Consider the following 19448-nt stretch of genomic DNA (forward strand, 5'->3'; position numbering starts at 1 on the left):
TCTTGATCTATTATTTGAATCCTGCTGAAAATGTTATATTTCATGTGGATTTAAAGCTTTATCTTTAATATACAGAGTGAGTTGCACATACAGTATTGGATTCATATAATTTAATAGGTAATATAATTCTGGGGAAAAATCTTGTTCACTCTCAAAAAGACCAGTTGAATAAACTGGTTGAGTTCCTGAATGTTGCTAAATTCAGAAGATAAAATGTTGATATAGCTGTTTGATTTTTTTTTTTTTTATTTTATCTTTTTAATCCTCTTTGATCTTACATGTAATGTCACAAAAGTGACAGGTGCCCTAAGAATTTGTAGTAGTGAAGTGTGGAATTCAAAGCGAGAGTCTTACCAGTTTGCTAAGTACAGTGGAGGAGAGCAGAAGTATACCTGTAACTTTAGCTGCTGTAGTCGGTCATACTCAAAAAAGACAAGCATGCCTGGTGCAGACACAAGAGATATGGAAGAGAAGCAACTTTTGAACCAGACACCTGGGAAGGAGCAAAGAGCATTATCTGGCAGAGGCAACCACGCTGGAAACCTGTCTCAATCCGAGAAGAAACTCCAGGAGGCTATTTGTGTGCTGCTGGTGGAGCTGTGTGAGAGGTTCACATTCTTTGGCATCGTCTGCAACATGATCCTCTTCTGCACTGCCAAACTTGGCTATCGCAACCACCAGGCAGCTATTGTCAATATGTGCTTCGTGGGCACCTCCATGCTGACGCCAGTGCTGGTTGGCTGGCTTGCCGAATGCTCTGTGGGGAGGATCAAGCTTGTGTGCATCTGCATGTTTCTACACTTGCTGGGTAGGTGACACCTTGGTGACTATTTCATGTTTTAGTAATTCTGTTGCAGAAATGCATCACTGAGCACTGTGTTTGAAATCTAACAATTTTGTATGTAAAGGTATATGACTTGTATTTGGACAAGAGGGAAAGACGTATTTAAGCACATACTAGTACAAACACACTCTGCTTAAAGTAGAGAGGTTGTATCCTAATACCTGTATCAAGAGCCTGATTTCTGTTAACACATTCTGGACCTTCCCCACGTGTTAGACTGAAGATATTTTACATAAAAGCACTGTTCTAACTAAGTGTGACTGTTCTATAGCAATTAGTGCATCTCACAGCTGGTGCTTATTCTGTCAACTTAAACCAAGCTGACAGAAATACTTTTTACTTGGACCAGTTGTTGAGCATAAGTAAGTCTGATTTCTGCAATAGCCAGACATGTTGTTATTTGACCATGCAACAAAGCAAGTTAAAAATCAAAGTCATTCCTGAAATGTTCTTAAGTGGATTACAAAACCATTGTGCAAACACCCTGGAAAAAGGATTGCTATTATGTTCCACTGTTTCTCCCATGGGCTTCTAGTTTGGCATCTCCTTCTGCCACTTGCCCTTTCAATGCATCTTAAAGTAGAAGAGTGGTGACACAAACAGAATTTGATGTATTGGGGAATCATTTTAACTAGAACTTTTTTTTTTTTTTTTTTTTTTATGATAGATCATTACACATTCCTGATATATTTGGGTTTGATTCACAGTTGTAATCTTAGTCATGGCTAATGGTAGTGGTGTTGACACATCAATATATTCTGAGTTTAGTCTCCGATTGTAACTTGGAGAATCTGTAGCTGATTAAATCTGAAAGACTGGCTTTGCAGACTAGAGGTGGTAAATGCAGTTCATGGCAGTGTTTCTATAGGTAAAGTTTCTAAAAAATAATTTATTTTCCATGAAGCTGCAGCAGAAAACAAGAACGTTTTCCACAATGTTTTGGGAATTTGCCCATTAAATTATGATTCCTATTATAATTCTGGAACTTAAAGAAGATGCAAAAAAGACTACAGTCCACCATGAGGTTTGGTTTTTTTTTTTTTTTTTTTGGTTGATTGGTAGTTCATCAAGTGATGTTACACGTTTTAGCTGGTGCCCTCTGGCAAGTGGAAAGCTGCTGCCCTCTATACACAGACAATGGGGAAGTCCCGTGAGAGGAGCCACATTTCCAGAGTGAGCTCTTTCGTTGATTGAAGAACCTGAATCCTTACAAGCATTTCAGAGGAATATTGCTTATTTGGAGGCCCTTAGTGGTCTTGCCTTACTATATATAGTGACATCCAGACAGGTTCTGCCTCTCTACACGGTTAAGACTCTCCCTCTTTGCACTCTTCTGTATCTTTGATTTTTCATCTGTCTTTTCAATATAACTGCTTAAAAAAATATGTCTTATTCATCAGTCTGATTCTAATCCACTTCAAATGACCACTTTCTTTCCAATTCCAGGCACAGCGCTATTACCTGTTGTTGCATTCCCCTTTGAAGATATTTACATTGACAGACGACATATTCTTCATACGCTAACCAAAAGGGAGCAGAAAATAGTATTCTACTTTGCCCTACTCACAGCTAGTCTGGGAATAGGAGGCATAAGAGCTATAGTTTGCCCATTAAGTGCATACAACCTTGAGGACTGTGGACCGAAGGAGCTTCTTTCTTTTTTCAACTGGTTGGTAACTTAATGTCAGCTAAATATCAGTTGGGGATGATAGAGCATTGCCTTGAAATTCACTGCAGACTTACAAGGCATTTTCTACAGATGGTGGGTTTCAAGTTTTGTTTTTAACTGCAAAACACTGAGATTTTGGAATAGTTTTCAAGAATTTCTGTAAAATTTTTTTCTGAATTTTTCCTTTTGCTAGGACCAGTAAGTGATCATCTGTTTTGGCCTCCTACAGAAATCATCAGTCAGAATTAGGATGAACTGATTTGCCCAAATGCTCTAAGACTTGACAACCTCGTTGCTGTTAGGACATATTCCATTTGGCTTTCTATCTTTAACATGGCTATCCCTTTAGGATATTTTACTGTTACTCCCTAACTAACAATGGCAAAATTCAATGATATATTAGATTTTACATCAGAGTAAATTTTTAGCAATGACAGGCAGCAGTAGAGTGTGCTGGTTTGCTGGAACTAGGGATTGCTGGTAATCTCTAAATGCTAAGATCAGTGGTAGGGATCTACTGTATTGTTTTTGCTCTGTTACTGTGAAGTTTTGGCATCAAATAAACCACTTGACATTTGTGTTTTGGTTTAAATATTTTAAATCTTTAAAGAAAACTTTGAGGAAAAAATACTCCAAAAATGGTTCTTATCTTTTTTTTTTTTTTTCATATCAACTATTTCTCTTTTTAGTGTGTCAGTGAGGTAATTTTTTGATTATCTGTTTACCTTTATTTACCACTTCTGTAGTACTATAGAGAGTGCTATATACATTCACCTGTACTTTCTGGTTAAACTGTGGAGTGAGGATCAAAGTCACAGTGGGAACCTCCAGATTCCTGCTTCAAGGCAGGGTGAAATAAGCCCCTAAACTTCCCCCCTTTTCTCTCCCTATACATGCATAGTTATTAAAATAAAAACTGTGCACATTTGCATATTAACAATGCAATGCCAAAGAATCAATGAAGATCTTAGTGAATCGGGTATCTCCTCCTTTGGGGATGTCTCTTCTGGCTATTCTTTTTTCCTCCAATTATGTTAATATCAAAGAGTTTTGAATTAAATCCAAACTTCAGTGAATAAGGCAGCTTTAGTAAAGGTGGATGAGACTGTTTAGTTCCTTAGAGCAGATTCTGCCTCCTTGACCTGCCCATATGAAAGAAAAAAAAAAAAAAATATTCCTTTTTACTCTATTCTGAGTTTTAATCCTTAATTAGCAACATCATTTTGATTAAATAAGACTCTGGGGGATTAGGACTTGAGAGCAATCAGTTGTTCTGAAAGATAGCTCTGGAGAATTTATTGTACTGTGGTCTTAGCCATTCAGAATTGTGTTTAATCAAAGTGACATTTCTCAGTGTTGATTACAAAGGAGATATAATACGAATAAAAAGTTCCTTGGGGGAATCCAAATAGGTCAGTTCTTGGAACTTTGGAAATATCAAGAAAGGCACATGTGCGATTAGAAAAAAAAATTAATAATTTTTGCAATGGAATCCAAGGAGGGGCTGTATGAGTGCAATCTCAAGATTTAAAAAATGTATGTTCCATTTTTAGCTTTCTTATTCTGAGAGGTTTTAATGAGATTATAATCAGTTTTTCTTGGTAAGGTGTTTTCTCTTGGTATGTGCTTGTCACAGGATTGAATTTTAAAATACCGTAAAATGAGATGGTTGCATACTCTTGATGAGTTTGTGTGTTCTTAGCCAAGTTCTATTTAAACAATCAGAATTGGGTTAAAGATTGGGTTAAAAGACCCTGTCATTATCTGTTGTCTAATTCAATCCTTGAAGAAGATTGCTTTGCACATCTAGGGCCTGATTCTAACCTCTAGTATGAACTATGACTCTGACCTTTTAAAGAAACAGAATATACCAGTGCTGAGTGAAGAAGGAACTTGGATTCTGCTGGACTGTTTCCTTAAAGACTTCTGCTTTTCTAAGGTTAAGGACTGGTACTATTTTTGCAGCAGAAGTAAATTCAGTCTATGGAAGCAGAGAGTGAGAGCGAAGGGTATGATCCTGACTAGGAATGAGAGTTAGCAGTGTTGTGTCTTGTCTTACTGATCTACTGTAAAAAAATTGCAGAGAACAAAGGACCGGGCTCCCCTCCCTTTCCCCTTTCCCCTTTCCCCTTTCCCCTTTCCCCTTTCCCCTTTCCCCTTTCCCCTTTCCCCTTTCCCCTTTCCCCTTTCCCCTTTCCCCTTTCCCCTTTCCCCTTTCCCCTTTCCCCTTTCCCCTTTCCCCTTTCCCCTTTCCCCTTTCCCCTTTCCCCTTTCCCCTTTCCCCTTTCCCCTTTCCCCTTTCCCCTTTCCCCTTTCCCCTTTCCCCTTTCCCCTTTCCCCTTTCCCTCCTTCTCCCTTTCCCCTTATATAAATATATATATATATATATATATTATATATCATTCCAAAGTGCCTAGAGGCTGCTTTCAGTGGAGGGGAGGAGTCCATGATTCTGTTGAGTATCATCTCCTGAAAATGTAAATTACTGAAAGGAAACAGTAATTGGTTTGGAACCTCGACCATGCCTTGGTGTGGCATCAGAGGAATGCCCAAAGCAGGAGAGCTCACTGCTGTGCGTGTCCTTGCTGGTTCCCAGGTGGCTGTGGCTGCGTGGCTCCCGGCAGTGCTGACTTTGCCCTGCTGGAGTACGTGATTTTTCTTCTGCCGCTTGCCCTGGGTCCTGCGAGGCAAGCTGCATAAGCACATTCCCATGCCCACTGCTGCACAGCCTGTGGTCATCTCCCATCCTCTAACAGGGGGAGAGTGCTGTCTTTCACCAAAGAGACCTGAGTAGCATTACCAAGGTCCGTACTTCTGCCATGATAAATATTTTGCTTTATTGGCACTAACTAGATATGATGTAATGGGCAATGTCAGAACAAGTGGAAGGAATACAGCAGGCCCTTCAATACTGTAACTTGCAATATGACCATGTTTTTTCTTGTCAATTACGGCAGACCACTTAGAAGTCATTTTAAATTAATGAAATGGGGTTGAGGAAGTCTCCTAAGTGTCAAGAGAGGCTTACAATCCCCCTTTTAGGATTTTCAGCTCAAAAGATTTTGCTGTGATTGCTGGTACAGGGAGCTAAAATGGTAGTCTGATACTTCATTCCTGCCATACCCACTCATTTGCAGTTGAGGAGGAATCAATCTGGAAAGCTTGGGAGTTGGATTGTTGAGGGATAATTCGTCTGCTACAACATGTTGATTTTTCTTTTATTGTTGAGTATGTAATTCTAGATGTATTGGGAGACATAAATACTCAAGTCCAAATAACATACATGCAGCAGAAGTGGCACCAGACAAGAAAGCAAGCTTTTCTTCCTTAAGCAATATATATTAATCTGTATAATTCTGTATCAATGTATATTTCACCTTTAAATTAAGCAATTTTGCTAAGGTTTCAGCAAAGGTGAAAGAATCTCCTCTTGTAGTTGCTTACAAAATATAATCTGTGATATATTGAGGTAATACTACTCCATTAGTGATCCCTTTTCTTTGTTTAAAATACAATTGTCATCTTTAAAGCCAACTTGGAACTTGAAAGTTTAGTCAAAGTTAAAATTCTTCACTTAACATTTCAAAGTCTAAGTCTGCAGGCCAGAATAAAATCTGAAGCAAAAATTGCTGAATGACTGACTCTGACTCTTCAAATTAAGTATCATACTGATCCCTAACAGTTAATATTTTTGGAAAATGACTCCAACAAAGCAGGTCCTTGCTAAATCTGGTCTCTCTACTCTGAGATGCTGAATATTCATCGGGTCTGCTCTGTAGCCTCAAATCCCTGTTTTGTGTGAGAGTTATGTTTTAAGCGAAACCTTGGTTAAAGCTCTGCTCAAAGCAAAAAGACAGTACAAGTGGCCTGAAGAACAGTGTAAGTGGAACACCTTAGAGGGGTTATAACGGAAACACTTGTAATTATGAATGGCAAAAATTGGTCACTTGTGAAAAGAGGGCTATGCAGCAGAAGAATAAGCAGTACATTTTGTTTCACTTATATTTCACTTTAATTAATACCTATATAATTAATTCTTGAAAAAGCTGAATTTTAGAAGAACTCATGATTTAATGTGTTATGTAGGAGTCAGAATCCAAGGAAAAAAAAATGTGGTGACAATATACTTCTAACTGTGCAGGTATAAACTCATTTGCTAGGATAAAGCAAACAGGTAGTTATCCTTTTGCATCTGACCAGGGAAGTGCTTTGTTTTGTCATTTTCTATTTTTTGGGGGTTGCCCAGCACTTACTTGGGAATTACCTCTACTGCCAAAGGCAGTCTCAAAGCAAATTATGTTGGGGAACCTCCTTATCAAGATATTTCCAGAAACCAACAAAAATTCAACCTGGGTCTTGCAACTAGTGGAAAAGCCATCCCTTCTGATATATCTAACGTTTCTTGAACAAGGGATGGTGGCATTAAGATATTTCTCTGTTAAGCTTAACGTATGTGATTTGATGATATTGCATACACAAAACTTATGTTATCAGCTATTAAATGTGTAAATGATAAATATTGATGTATCCAATTAGTCTGATCTATAAGAACATTTCCAGTATTAGATTGTTAATTTGTTCAGCTCTACTACCTTAGTACAGTTACTTTAATCATATACGTCTTGGAGCTGAGGCATCCAAGTGAAATTTGATGTTAATTGCTTTGTCAACATGTACACAGTACTCATGCTGTCCATGCTTGCTATGCTTACCATGCCTTTAATTTGATGTTTTAATCTTCTGTATTCTCTTTCCTGTCTCTGTGTACTAGGTTTTATTGGCTGGTTAACTTAAACTCAGCAGTTGTCTTTGTCAGCATTTCTTATATCCAGCAGTCTGTGGCCAGGAACCTCGGCTTTCTTATTCCACTTGTGTCCGTGCTTATGGCTATGATCACAATTCACATGGTGCGGGGTGAAATGATTTACAAACCCAAACCAGGTAAGAGGCAACTATATCTTAGGAAATACCTTTAGGGATTACTTTCAAAGAAGAGATCAACTTGCATATCCAACCGAGTTCTTCCACAACACTGCCTTGTTTGGTTGGAGATACTTGGGTTTTAGCTCTGCAAAGTCTGTGTGTAAGAGACAACATCCATCCTCTGTAAAGATAGACCTGGAGATTCTGGATAGGCTGAAAAAGTGCAAAACAGCCTCTGGTAAATTTTTTTAGATTTTCTGTCATGTCAAGGCATGTGTCAAAGCATTTTCCTGTGCAGGAAGAGGTATAATATGCATGTTGTTGGTGGACTACATTTTGTCATGTTTGGTTCAACTTATGCCTGATGTGTTTTGGTCAGTTGAAGCAGAGTTTGTGCCTATCCTAAGGCATCAAACACACTTCATGTATTCTCCCTTAAGTGTACTCCATTGCTTCACCTGAACTTGCACATGGGCAGCCAAGCAACGTAGTTAGATAGTTAAGCAGGAATATGCACTAGTAGCAAAGTAGTTTTATAATGCCTTTACCTTTCAGAACATCTGATGCTTATTGTTACTTCAATGTACTTCCTTATACAATATCAAGTGTTTTTACACATTTGAAAATAACTAGAAATACTGAATAGCTCTAAACAGTTCCTATGCAGACTGTGCAGATATTTTAGAACAGAAGTTCTTACACTTCTGTGGCCTCACCAGTTAGTACCTGAGCTCTACAAAATCATTTGATGGCTACTAGCCCTCTCCAATGACCAAGCACAGAAATATAAGTGGAGCCCAGCTGACCTGAGAAAGGCTTTAGGTGCCCAAACTTTGCTGTATTCTTTTTCCAATAGAACCCAGAAACTGAAAGCAAGTTGTTATTTCAGTATTTTTGTTATAAATATAATCTAAGCAAAAATATATTAGCAGTGAGGGAATGCATAAACCAAATGCCTGGGAATATTATAGTGAGGACATCACTAGAGAGGTTTGTTCAAAACAAATAGAGCCAAACAAAATGCATCTCTGACACAGTGCCCCAGAAACCTTATGATAACGTGCAGCCAAGGTCTGCAAAGACTAGCATCAAATGAGCCAGCTTCATATGGAGAGAACGGTGGCTGTCTGGCTCGCTGGGGCTCACTACAGATTTTACAACCTGAGAAGATAAAAAGATTCTTTAGTATCCATCCCTGAGCTGAACTATTTCATATGGACTAAATTTGTAGTATATCATCTAACTAGTTTAATTCCACTAAGTGGAATAATATACATTTGTGGATTATGTCTATCTTGGCCATCAACAAAAGTAGCAGAGTATTATTTTGGTATCAAGTATTTTTCCCTATGAGTGTTGTTTAATTTATCATATATTTTTCCAAGTATTTGCAGAATGCCAATCTTTACACTAATATCTGCAGTTTTTCATATTCTTAGTCAAAATAAAAGCTAATATACTTTGTACCTTCCAGTGGGATGATGAAATTGGAAATTCTTCAGAACTGTAATTCAAATCTATAGGTGACCTTAAATGATTTTTATATATGCTGCCTTTTTTTTTTTTAATTTTAAGGTAACTCTTCAAAAATGGATCATGCATTCAATTATGTTTAGCTGTCAAGCATGGACTTCATTTGCATTTCTTCCAACTGCTATAATTCTGAGGACTGGCAGGTGACCAGAGATGAGTCAAAAATGTGTACCTACCATCTAGGGTACAATGTAGGCTTTTTATTGTAATTAAGTAGCATAGATATTAATGATTAGATCAAGGTCAAAGTAGCAGAACATTACAGCTGAGGGCTGTAGTATAAAGAAGAAGGAAAATCACTTTCTGAAAGTTGTAATTTATTATCTATAAAAATATATTTTTATTTTTTTAAGAAAACATTAGAAATACAAGTATCAAGTATATGATGTTGATCTACACAATGTGCACTGATATAAATATTTATGCTTTTAAACATGTCTCTTACTAGCTGATCAGATTTGTCATCTGAAGAATTTACCACTATGGAGGCCTGTGGGGTCTAATTCTTTTCTTTTAAAGAAAGGATGAGATACTTATTCTAACTACATCACTGGCAAAATCCTCTTGATCTTGATTAGGTCTGCGTATCATTCAAGATCCATTCTGAACTACAACTTCAAGCAGCTTTATCTTTCTAGTTTACTAGATTTTATAATCTGCTGGAATTCCATGCCAAGAAACACAAATAATGTAGTTTTTGTAGATCTGTTTTGCCTTATACAAAATAATGCTTCCTAGATAGTTGACTGAAATTATATTAAAGAGGACCTCAGATGATCCATTAGGAAAGGCAGGGAAATGTTAGGAATTGTTGTGTATTTTAGTCTCTTGTCAGTGAGAGTAACAAGTGGTCTGTCCAACATCTTCCATTCCAAAGGAAAGAAGATGGCCATGACCATCTTTGAGACTGGGTCACTAAACAAGGACACAGCCATATTGCTGCTTTGTTGAGCTATTTTCTGGTCTTGTCATGGGAAACTCTTCACCTTCCAATTTCAACGCTGACTGGGTTCAAACCCTTCTAGACCAATAACACCACATTCCTGCTTTTCATTCCTTCTTTGCCAATGTCCACCCTCTAGCATAGAGCGAAGCAAAAGATTATCACTCTGACCTAAAACATGTAATTGCTAGCTCTGCTGTTTGCCAATGAGTTGAATGGGTACTGACTTTTCTGCTACCTTCTTTTTATTTCTGAAAATATCTCTGCTTTGATAAAAGCCCCAAGTCCCACTTGTTTTCTGGTTAGCTTCTTAGTCAAGTCACTCTGGAAGTCTGCAGATTGTTCTTTTAGTCTTCAGATTTGTTCTTGAAATAGTCTAGATCCTAAGCTTAAACATCACTTATGGTGAGTGGTAAGAATAATTGCCTAATACAGTCATACAGAACAATAAAAACTGTACCAACTCTCTGTGTTTGCAGGTTTTGATATGCTATTTCAGATTTTATTCATTAGTGCAAACAGTTTACAGGTTAATGCTAAACAGCCAGATAGTTTTAAATATGAGGCTATCTAATAAAGTGCACTTTCTTAGTACTCCAGAGCAAGTGCTTCCAATAGGTGTCAATGGATACTTCTAGAAAATAATTTCCTTACCAGTGATAGTAGGGAGACATTTTCCCCCCTGCAATCTGGGTTCACCTTAGTTTTTGGAATATATTTCTTTAGAGATACCCAAGTTATTGTAGTGCTTCAACACTCAGAAAAGCAGAGAAGTGCTATAACCCCTGTTTGCATGGATGGCAATTTAGGAAAGGTAAATGAATCTGCATACCCAAGCCTGAAGCTAACAGATTTCCATGTTTTACTTCCATTTCCTTTGAGTCTGAGAACTAAGTTAGCAATTTCTGAACCCAGTAACCAGTGAGCAAGTTTTATATGCCAAATACTAGATTGGAAACTTCTCCTCTGCCATGGCATGCTACTCAGAAGTCCAGAGATAATACTTCTGGCTTTGAAATACATCCATGAAAATTCTCTTATCTCATCAGCCCTCTTTTAAACTCTCTTCTTTTTCACTTCACTACTTCCCTTTCTTTGCTGCTGGACTTCAGCAGATATGCAATATTTCAGTACTGTCTTGAATTAAAAACTAAGCTCAAATAGAAAGCAAAAGCAAAGGAAAGTAATACTTTACCTGCTCAGCCACAGCAACAAATTGTTGTGGTGTGTTAACTAGCAAAAGGCACTTTTCTGTGTGGATTTTGGGCTGGATTGCTTTTGTAACAATTAGGTTGTGAACTAACTGCCTTCCAAAAAAAAGAATGTTGTGAAACAAATCTAGTCTGTTGTTGCCTTCCCTCTCCCCAAAAAAAGACATAAACATTAATATATCAGGTTGTATTTTCCCTCCCAAAGTGTTTTGTCTGTCTTGTTTCTTTTGGCAGCAAGTGAAAACATACCAATGTCTAATATCTCTGTTTGCAGACAGTTCCCTGCTGACAACTTTCGGGGTAATTGCTAGTGCACTGAAAACGTGTTGTGTGCGATATCGCTACTTTAGTGGAGGTGTGACAAACTGGCTAGATCATGCCAAGGAAAACTATGGTGGTCAGTACAGTGAAACTCAGGTGGAAAGCACAAAGTCACTCGCCAGGCTCTTCCCGTTGTTTGCCTTCCAAATTCTATACAGAACATGTATTATGCAGGTGAGTACACAGCTTTTAAAAAAAAAGCTTGAAATATACTGTGACATGTGTCACAGTACTGTGTCACTACTGTGTCTCTAGGCAGGTACTTTTTTTTAACCATCACTTTACCAGAGAGTAACCTTGCAGAGTAGTTTTAGTTACCTGAGAATATACCTTGATATATCCTCTCATCTTTTCAAATAAGTAAAATTGACTTGGTAAAGACACATTAAGGAGCTTGTGTGACTGCTTGCTACTAGTTTCTCTGAACCCTTACTGGCTTAAACATCTAGTGCTAGAGTCCTGTGCTTCTCAAGCTTGTTGTGTTGCAGTTATTGGAGACTCAGGCCCAACATTCTTCTGAAAAAAAATGTAATTTTCCAATCTCTTAAATGTTCACTCACTTTTTGAGAGAGGTACAAAAATCTTTATTTGTTCTTTTGGTTGCATATTTCTCCTACTGTTTTGACAGGATTATGTGGCTGGTGTACCTCAACTAGAAATGGGTGGCTTTCCATTTCTGGAAAGAAGCAGTCCTTTCACAGCCTCTCTGTCAGTCAATGGGGTCCTTTATGCTTCTGAGTGCATGTATGTTATATAAATGTAAATGTGTCAAGAAGCTACTTAAGCTGATATGATTCCTTCAGATTCATTTCTGTCTGGATGATCCTGGCTAAGCAGAAGTTTGAGGTAGCTTACCCTTTGGCAACTAGAATAACAAATTTATGAGCTGGCTCAGAAATTCAGTTTTACTTATTGGTGTTAAAATGCTGCTTAAGGAAATTCTTATAAATATGTAGTGTATACTGCTTTATTGATACTCTCTTGCCATCCTCCTACATTCCCATCCATCTGCCTCATTCTTTCTCCTCTTCCCTCCCTGCCCACCACCCCCAAAAGCACAAAAAATCCCAAGCAAACAAAAAAAAAACCACAAACCAACAAATGCACACGTATGGCCTAGGCTATGCATTAATGACCAGATGGAAATGAACCAGATATCATGCATCAAGGTTGTAATAATCAGGTATATATCTAGAAAAGATAAAACTATTTGCACTGCTGAAAGAGTTGACTTTTATTCCTTTGGCAGAATTTCCAGTAAGTTTAAGGCTCTTTCTTAGACTAGTCTATATATCGGTATTTTTTTGGTAAAGATTAATAGTATTTTATCCATATTATTAAGTTAACAGTTTTCAGTGTCTGTGATTCATGTTGATGATATTTTCATCCTAATAAGTCGATTCTGATTTGCAGTAGGCAGTGGAAAGAAGGAACCAACAAAATTTGGCTCAATTCTGATCTTTCCTAGTTCTGCTGCCATTTATTCACCCTTTTACAATTTCTGTCTTCTTTTGGAAGTGGAATGTAGGTGAAAAATATTTTTATTAAGAGCTAGCATTTGACCAATTCCTTAGCACTGAACAGAATCCCAGTGAGTAGGATTGACTTTAACCATTGATGAGAAACCCTACACAGGCTCATTTACTAACTATACATTAATTTTCAGACAGCTTTAAAGCAGTAATATTCTACCTGGATTTGGCATTATCAGTCATGTTGAAGAGCCATGCAGAATGCTGCAGGAATCTAGAAGTCTCTAAAAACAGAAATAAAGAAATCAGTTCTACATCCAGCTCTGTCATGACTGTACTCTCTAAATTGCTCAAGTTACCTCTCTCTTTTTTTCCCATCAGTCTGTAAAATGGAGTGGATTATAACTCCCTGATGCACATGAAATTGCAATGCTTGGTTAATCAAGCTTCCTCAAAAAAAACACGCTGAAAAATCTGTCGGTAGAAGCCATTGTGATTTTTTTTTTTTTTTTTTTTTTTTTTTTTAATAAACTCAACAGATCTTCTGTAAAGCCTCACACAAGCAGGATGAATTGTCTGCTTTTGAAGTGAGAGACAGTCTTACAAATCTACCCCATTTCATACCCTGATGACTGGTGGGTTCTTCATCTGGTTATTCATTTTCTTCTGTTTTCAATTCCCAGAAGCAGAAGGAAGTCCTCCATGTAGCCGCTATAGCTGTCAGTTACATTAAGCTGGTTCTAAGACTATGGCCAAATCTTAATTCCCTGTAGCTTTTAAAGAGTGTCCTAAAAATTACTCCTACCTTGAGCACACAATTAGAAATTCAAAATAACTCTGCATCTTGCTATGCTAAAATTCTGTTCTGTTAAACAGTATGAGAAGTGACCAAAGTGTTAGGCAGAACTGTTTAGTATATTGGCTGATAGCTCTAACTAGGGCTGATCAAAGAAGCTCATGGGCTGCTGCTTAGATTTGTTAAATTCAGGAGCAAATGAAATAGAAAGAAAATGTTACATTCTGGCAGAGAACAAGAATGTCACTATCTGGAAGGTTTTCATCGTGAATGGTCATTTCTTTTGACCAGCAGATATTAGGTTTACTGTGACTTCTTCAGAAGGAAGAGAGTTAGAGAAGTTTCCAAATATAGTAAAAATCTTATCCATGAAAGGTACTTGCTATACTAATGGAGTGGAGTTTTATTCTTCAATATAGATTCCTTCAGGATATTATCTCCAAACCATGAATTCCAACTTGCACTTCAGTGGATTTGTCTTGCCAGTCGCAGCAATGAATGTGATAAGCATCGTGCCACTACTGATTCTTGTTCCTATTTTGGAATGCATTAACTCGTGTCTCTTTAGTTCCAAGGACACTGAACACTCTCCAACAATTTACATTGGTATGTATAAAATACATGTGTTTATACTTATAATATGTATTCTGGTTTTGAAAGAGTAACTTCAGTAGCTGATGGAGATTATTTCTGACTATAAAAGTTAAGATGGACTTGTTTGGGGATGATGCTCAGAGGTGAATATGTTTCAAAGGAATTGTTGAAAAGATGGTCCTGAAAAAACCTACTAGATATCAAGAAAAAATGCATAGCTTTTGTGTAGGACAGACTGAGACTCTTCTGACTAATTTAAAATTGACACACCTTCACAAATAACTAGGAGTCGTCCTAAGGAATTGGTGAGAGAAATGGTACTAACCATTTATGCCTGAGACTTACTCTGACTTGGTTATGTGCTATATGTTTGTTTATCCCTTAACTTCTGGAAAGTTAATTTACTTTGAACGTCTTTTTTGGGGATGGAAGAGTCCTTCAGTTAGTTGTGCTCTGATGCTGAAGAAATGTTCCTTGCTCAAAATGGTGAGTTTGGATTTAAATAACTAGGTTATGAACGAAGGCTTTGGTTTTTTTCTGATTTTTTTATGCTGTAACTGCATCGAGATTAGGACCGCAGCTCATAAGAGGGAAATTGTATTGTCACTAGTACAGTTTATTCCAGACTCAGCAGTTGGATCTCAACTGAAACTAAAGTATCTAGTCTAATTCTGTATCTGAAGTAGGTCGTTTTAGCAAACAAAAGAAAACATGCAGACAATTATATAAAACAAATGGATACATATCACTGGACTTCTGTTACCATTGAACAGGATGAACTTTTCACAGGTGGAAGGTTACTTAGAGAGGTACAGCTTTCCTCTCTAGTACTAGTTTTCATTTGAATATCTAATATGAGATAATTGTCCAGGTGTTTAGTAATTTTATTTATTAAAATCCTAAACTGAAACATACATTATTGTACAGTCACTTAAAGGAAATCAACGAGGGATTTCCAGAGGTGAAGTATTATCTTTTTCTCATAGAAATGGTACAAAGAAGTCTTTGTTGTGAGTCCCAATGTTTTCAACAGTGAGCATTTTAAGCTAAGGCTTGCGTATTGGCACTCATTTCAGAGAAATTCACAGCCTAGAAGTAATGATGGCTTTAGTAGGAGTTGGGCCTCCTTCTGTTGATACTGATGCGATTTTTTTTTTTTTAATTTTTTTTTTTTTTTTATTACCCCTTATCCCCAAACCTCTTCTTTTCTAGGATCTGGAAGGATCCTCTGCAATCCTCTTCTGACATCAGCTACAGCTGGTACTACCAGAAAAACAGCTTCTGTTCTGTGTTCACTTAAAACTATTCCCTTTCGTAGATACTCTCATTAAACTTTCCTACATTTTTTATCTTCCAGCCTGCATTACAAACCTCAGACAAAAATATTTATAAACGACTATTTTCTCAGTGTGCTACTATTAATTCAGTGCCCCATGGCAAGCAGCACAGTGAGTACTGACACACACAGAGGTATTAATCTGACTAAATTAGCCTAATTAAGAGTGTTATTAAGTTTTATACAAACCAGATGCATATAACGCAGCAGGTTGCAATTACCCTAGTTTTTAAAATAACATCTGCATTAAAACACAAAAAGCACATTCAGATAATAATTTTCCTTAAAACCATGGAAATTTCAAGTTAGTATTAATGTTCTATCCTGTTATGTTGAACAGCAGTAGAATATATGCAGTGGTTTATTCTTAATAGCTTCATTTATTAAATAGCCTCCTGTTAGGGGTGATAAATTACCTGAGGCATAAAAATACCTGTGAGTACATGCAATGGCTTTAGATATCCAAGTATATGACTGCACCTGCAAATATGGCAGACCTCTAAGTGCCAGTATTTTTGCCAACAGTTAATTAGGTTCACAATTATTTTCAGGAACAAAATTGGAAATATAAATAGGCTGTTGGTGTTAAGCCAACCTATAACTATATTTTAATTCAAGTCTTGTAAGAGGAAGAAATTTAAATAGTTTTCTGGAAACTTTCAGTATGTTAAGTATAACAGTTTTCAAGGGTGAACCGTACAGACAATGTAGAACTGAAATATCTGATTGCTCTGTAATAAGGATCTACATAAAAACTGTAATCTGTTACTTGCTCTATAGTTGGTCTATTTGTAAATTAGGTATGATCTAAAAATCATTAAAATCTTAATGTAAACTTAGATCGTGTCCCAAACATATTGAGCACTTGGACTTCTTTATGAAAAACATGAGTATTTGGTAAACTTAGAGTTTTTCCAGTTTCATAGTTGTTTGTTTGTGGGTTTTGTTTGTTTGGTTGTTTCTGGGGGGATTTTTTTTATATTTTATGCTGCTTGACTTAGTCAATAGTATAGAAGATTCAGCAGAGAACTGAAGGTGTGTGTCTGCTGGATAGCTGTCCATCAGCTACAGGTAAGAGGCTCTAGCTGAAGTACCTGAGCCATAGAAATTCTGGCTCTAATATGCTTCATGCCCAATTATACTGAAATGTCTTATTAGTCTGGGATTTACTCCATCCAAACGTGATGTAGAAAATAGCTCTCCACACAGTACACAAAGCAAGCCTCCAATCCAGTGTCTATTTGAGGTGATTTGGGAGTTGATGATAACCATTGCTCCCTAAAAGTCATACTAGTTTGAACAAGTATTAATTCCATAAAAACTTTTTTACTTGTTTTATTTGGAATATGAAATCAGGAATCATGAAGGTCCAATACAACCTTAGTCTCTAGATAATATGAACAACCTTGACCTAGAATCAGCCCCAAATGTTCCTAAAACACCCTGTTTTCCTATAAAACCAGTGTCTCAGATGGTCATTCCACACCATTTGTTTTAAGAAGACTGAAGGGAGAAGAAGTAGGAGGAAAACCAGGTCTCCAAGGCTCTGTTTTTGCCTCTGCCACATAATGTCTTACAATTGTTGGGCATTCAGAGGTTACTTTTTCTGAAATGTTTTGGCTTTTAGTAAGGAAAATGCTTAAAATATAGCTCTGTGTAGTAATATTGAACTGCTTGAGGTTTCTTTAGTACTAACACAATTATTTACTAGAACTCTTGCTTTTGTAGATTATAAGAAGCTCCTTAAGGGCTTTATACATGGCCTTGATAAGGTGTGTTGGCTAGAAAATGTTGTTGAATTCCCTCCCGTAATCAATTTTTAAGCAATAATTCATTGATGTTCTTATTAGGCACTAGAGGGGCCTTAACAGCAGAAGAGCTTCCAAACCTCAGGTTAGGTGTGTGGAGGGGGTTATTATCTGAATTTGTGAAAATGCAGGAAAACTGTGCTGGCAGAAGGGTGTGAGTGTTTGCTGCTGAGAGATGAAACACAGGTGCATGCAAAAACATAACAAGCCTGAGGCCACTTAGCTATATGAGTTTTCTGCTTCTTCTGTCCTGACAAGCACACAAACTTTATGTATGTTACAAATATAATATGAAACAAGAGCCTTTGACCATCAATGTCAAATCTAATAAGTGTAACAACTTCTGGTCATGAAGTGGCAAGAGGGTTTGTAAGACAAGTGGAAAGACATAGTCCAGGTACTTGAGCCAAAGCTGTCAAAAGAAACCAAATTCTCACACCTGTACTTTATAGCTTAGAAATGCTGAGGAATCACAGACTTAGTCAAAATCAATGGGAGCTCAAAACATCAGAAGTATAAACGTTTCAAAATTCAGGAGACTTACTTGTAAACTTTGCTTTCTTTATGTTTTTCTGAAAGGCTACAACCATTTCATACTGTCAACATTAAGAAATATAAAATAATACATTTAAATAATATCCTCTATGCAATGCGTGATGAAGTGTGCAGTGTTTAAAATACATCTGAGTTTATTAGAAGCTTTTATCTTGCATTATGAGGCTAAACATACAGAATTTTTTTCCTGTCCTGTGCGCTTGTGCAGTACTTGTACTTGTGCCTCACCACTGAGGCTTGTGGTAACACTCCATGTGTTGCATGTGCAGTAATATATTGAAATGTATTGTGGATCCAGCTTTAGGACAGCTGAAGAAGGTAGGAGGCAAGTGTAGTCCAATGGCTTATGTGTAACCACTTAGAAAGCTGGAGACTATCTCTCCCAGTAATGCAGCTCATCTCGTCCTCAAATGTTAAACAGTCCAGCAATGCAATATCCAACAAACTTTCAAAGTAGTTCAAGGGAACTCCATAGTGGAGGGGAAGGGGGAAATGTAGGAATGCTTGACCTTCTGAGGCTTGATATGCACTGTTGATCTTTTTCTTTCCCATCTACCATGGCCAGTAACCTTAGAAATCCAGTGTTCAACTGCCTGCGCTACTTCTTTTTGTATAGAAAACAAATGGGTAAAGCATATGGTGTATGTGTATATTTCAGAATCTTATTGATGCTTGAATAGGAGAATTTTCCCATGCTTGTTAATCTTGTTCCTACTCAGCCTCTGGAAGGGCCTCTCTTTTCTCTATGCTTATTTCTTCTTTCTTTCTGCTGCATTTTCTTTCTCTCCTCCTTTCTTACCTCCCCCTTCAAAAAAGTTCTTGTGATTTTGCTGTTCAGAAAAGTTTTTCCTCTTTCATTTATTCCACATCCCTAAATTTTGAGCTGGTGTCCCTTTGCCATGTATTTAGAGTTAGGCTTGTGGTGTAGCAAGTACTCTTTATTCATGTTTATGCATCCAGAGAGGATGTACTGGGGTGGGGGGGAAGGGAAGGGGAAGCTTCTTTTGTGTCTCCTAGGACTTTGCTTCATTCTAAATACATGATGAACCTGTAACTACAGCTTTGGTAAATGCTCTTTGTGCTGTTTGCCCAGTTGTAGGTCAGTTATCTGCTGCACTTTCCGTGATGGTTGCTGGCTTCTCTGAAATACACCGAAAACACTTCCCTCAGTTGGAGCAGACGCTTTCTGAGGAGGTTCTCCTGGTCTCCTCCATGCCTTGCTTCCACTTAGCTCCTCAGTACATCCTACTTGGAGTAGCTGAAGCCTTGGTAACTCCCTCCTGTAAGTAGAATCTAATAGGCTAAAGCAAGAGTGCCCTGATTTGCAGAGAATAATATCAGCTTCCTAAAAATAATTACTGTCATCTGATATTTTATCCCTGGCTCTCTTCCACGGACTTAATGAGCAGATCTGTGCTTTACCTGTTTCAGAGTAGCATAATT

General features: G+C 37.4%; 1 protein-coding gene across 1 annotated transcript in view; it reads left to right on the forward strand.

Moving 5' to 3' along the window:
* Nucleotides 1-438: 438 nt before the first annotated feature.
* Nucleotides 439-19448, forward strand: part of SLC15A5 (solute carrier family 15 member 5) — a 33503-nt gene continuing 14493 nt past the window's right edge. The window contains exons 1-6 of the mRNA XM_042795527.1: nucleotides 439-808; nucleotides 2291-2513; nucleotides 7285-7454; nucleotides 11398-11618; nucleotides 14132-14318; nucleotides 19099-19287. Of these exons, the coding sequence (XP_042651461.1) occupies nucleotides 439-808; nucleotides 2291-2513; nucleotides 7285-7454; nucleotides 11398-11618; nucleotides 14132-14318; nucleotides 19099-19287 (1360 nt within the window). The remainder of the gene's footprint in view (nucleotides 809-2290; nucleotides 2514-7284; nucleotides 7455-11397; nucleotides 11619-14131; nucleotides 14319-19098; nucleotides 19288-19448) is intronic.

This window comes from Tyto alba, unplaced genomic scaffold (genome assembly GCF_018691265.1).
Source record: "Tyto alba isolate M040663 unplaced genomic scaffold, T.alba_DEE_v4.0 Super-Scaffold_21, whole genome shotgun sequence".
In the NCBI taxonomy this organism is placed as follows: Eukaryota; Metazoa; Chordata; class Aves; order Strigiformes; family Tytonidae; genus Tyto; species Tyto alba.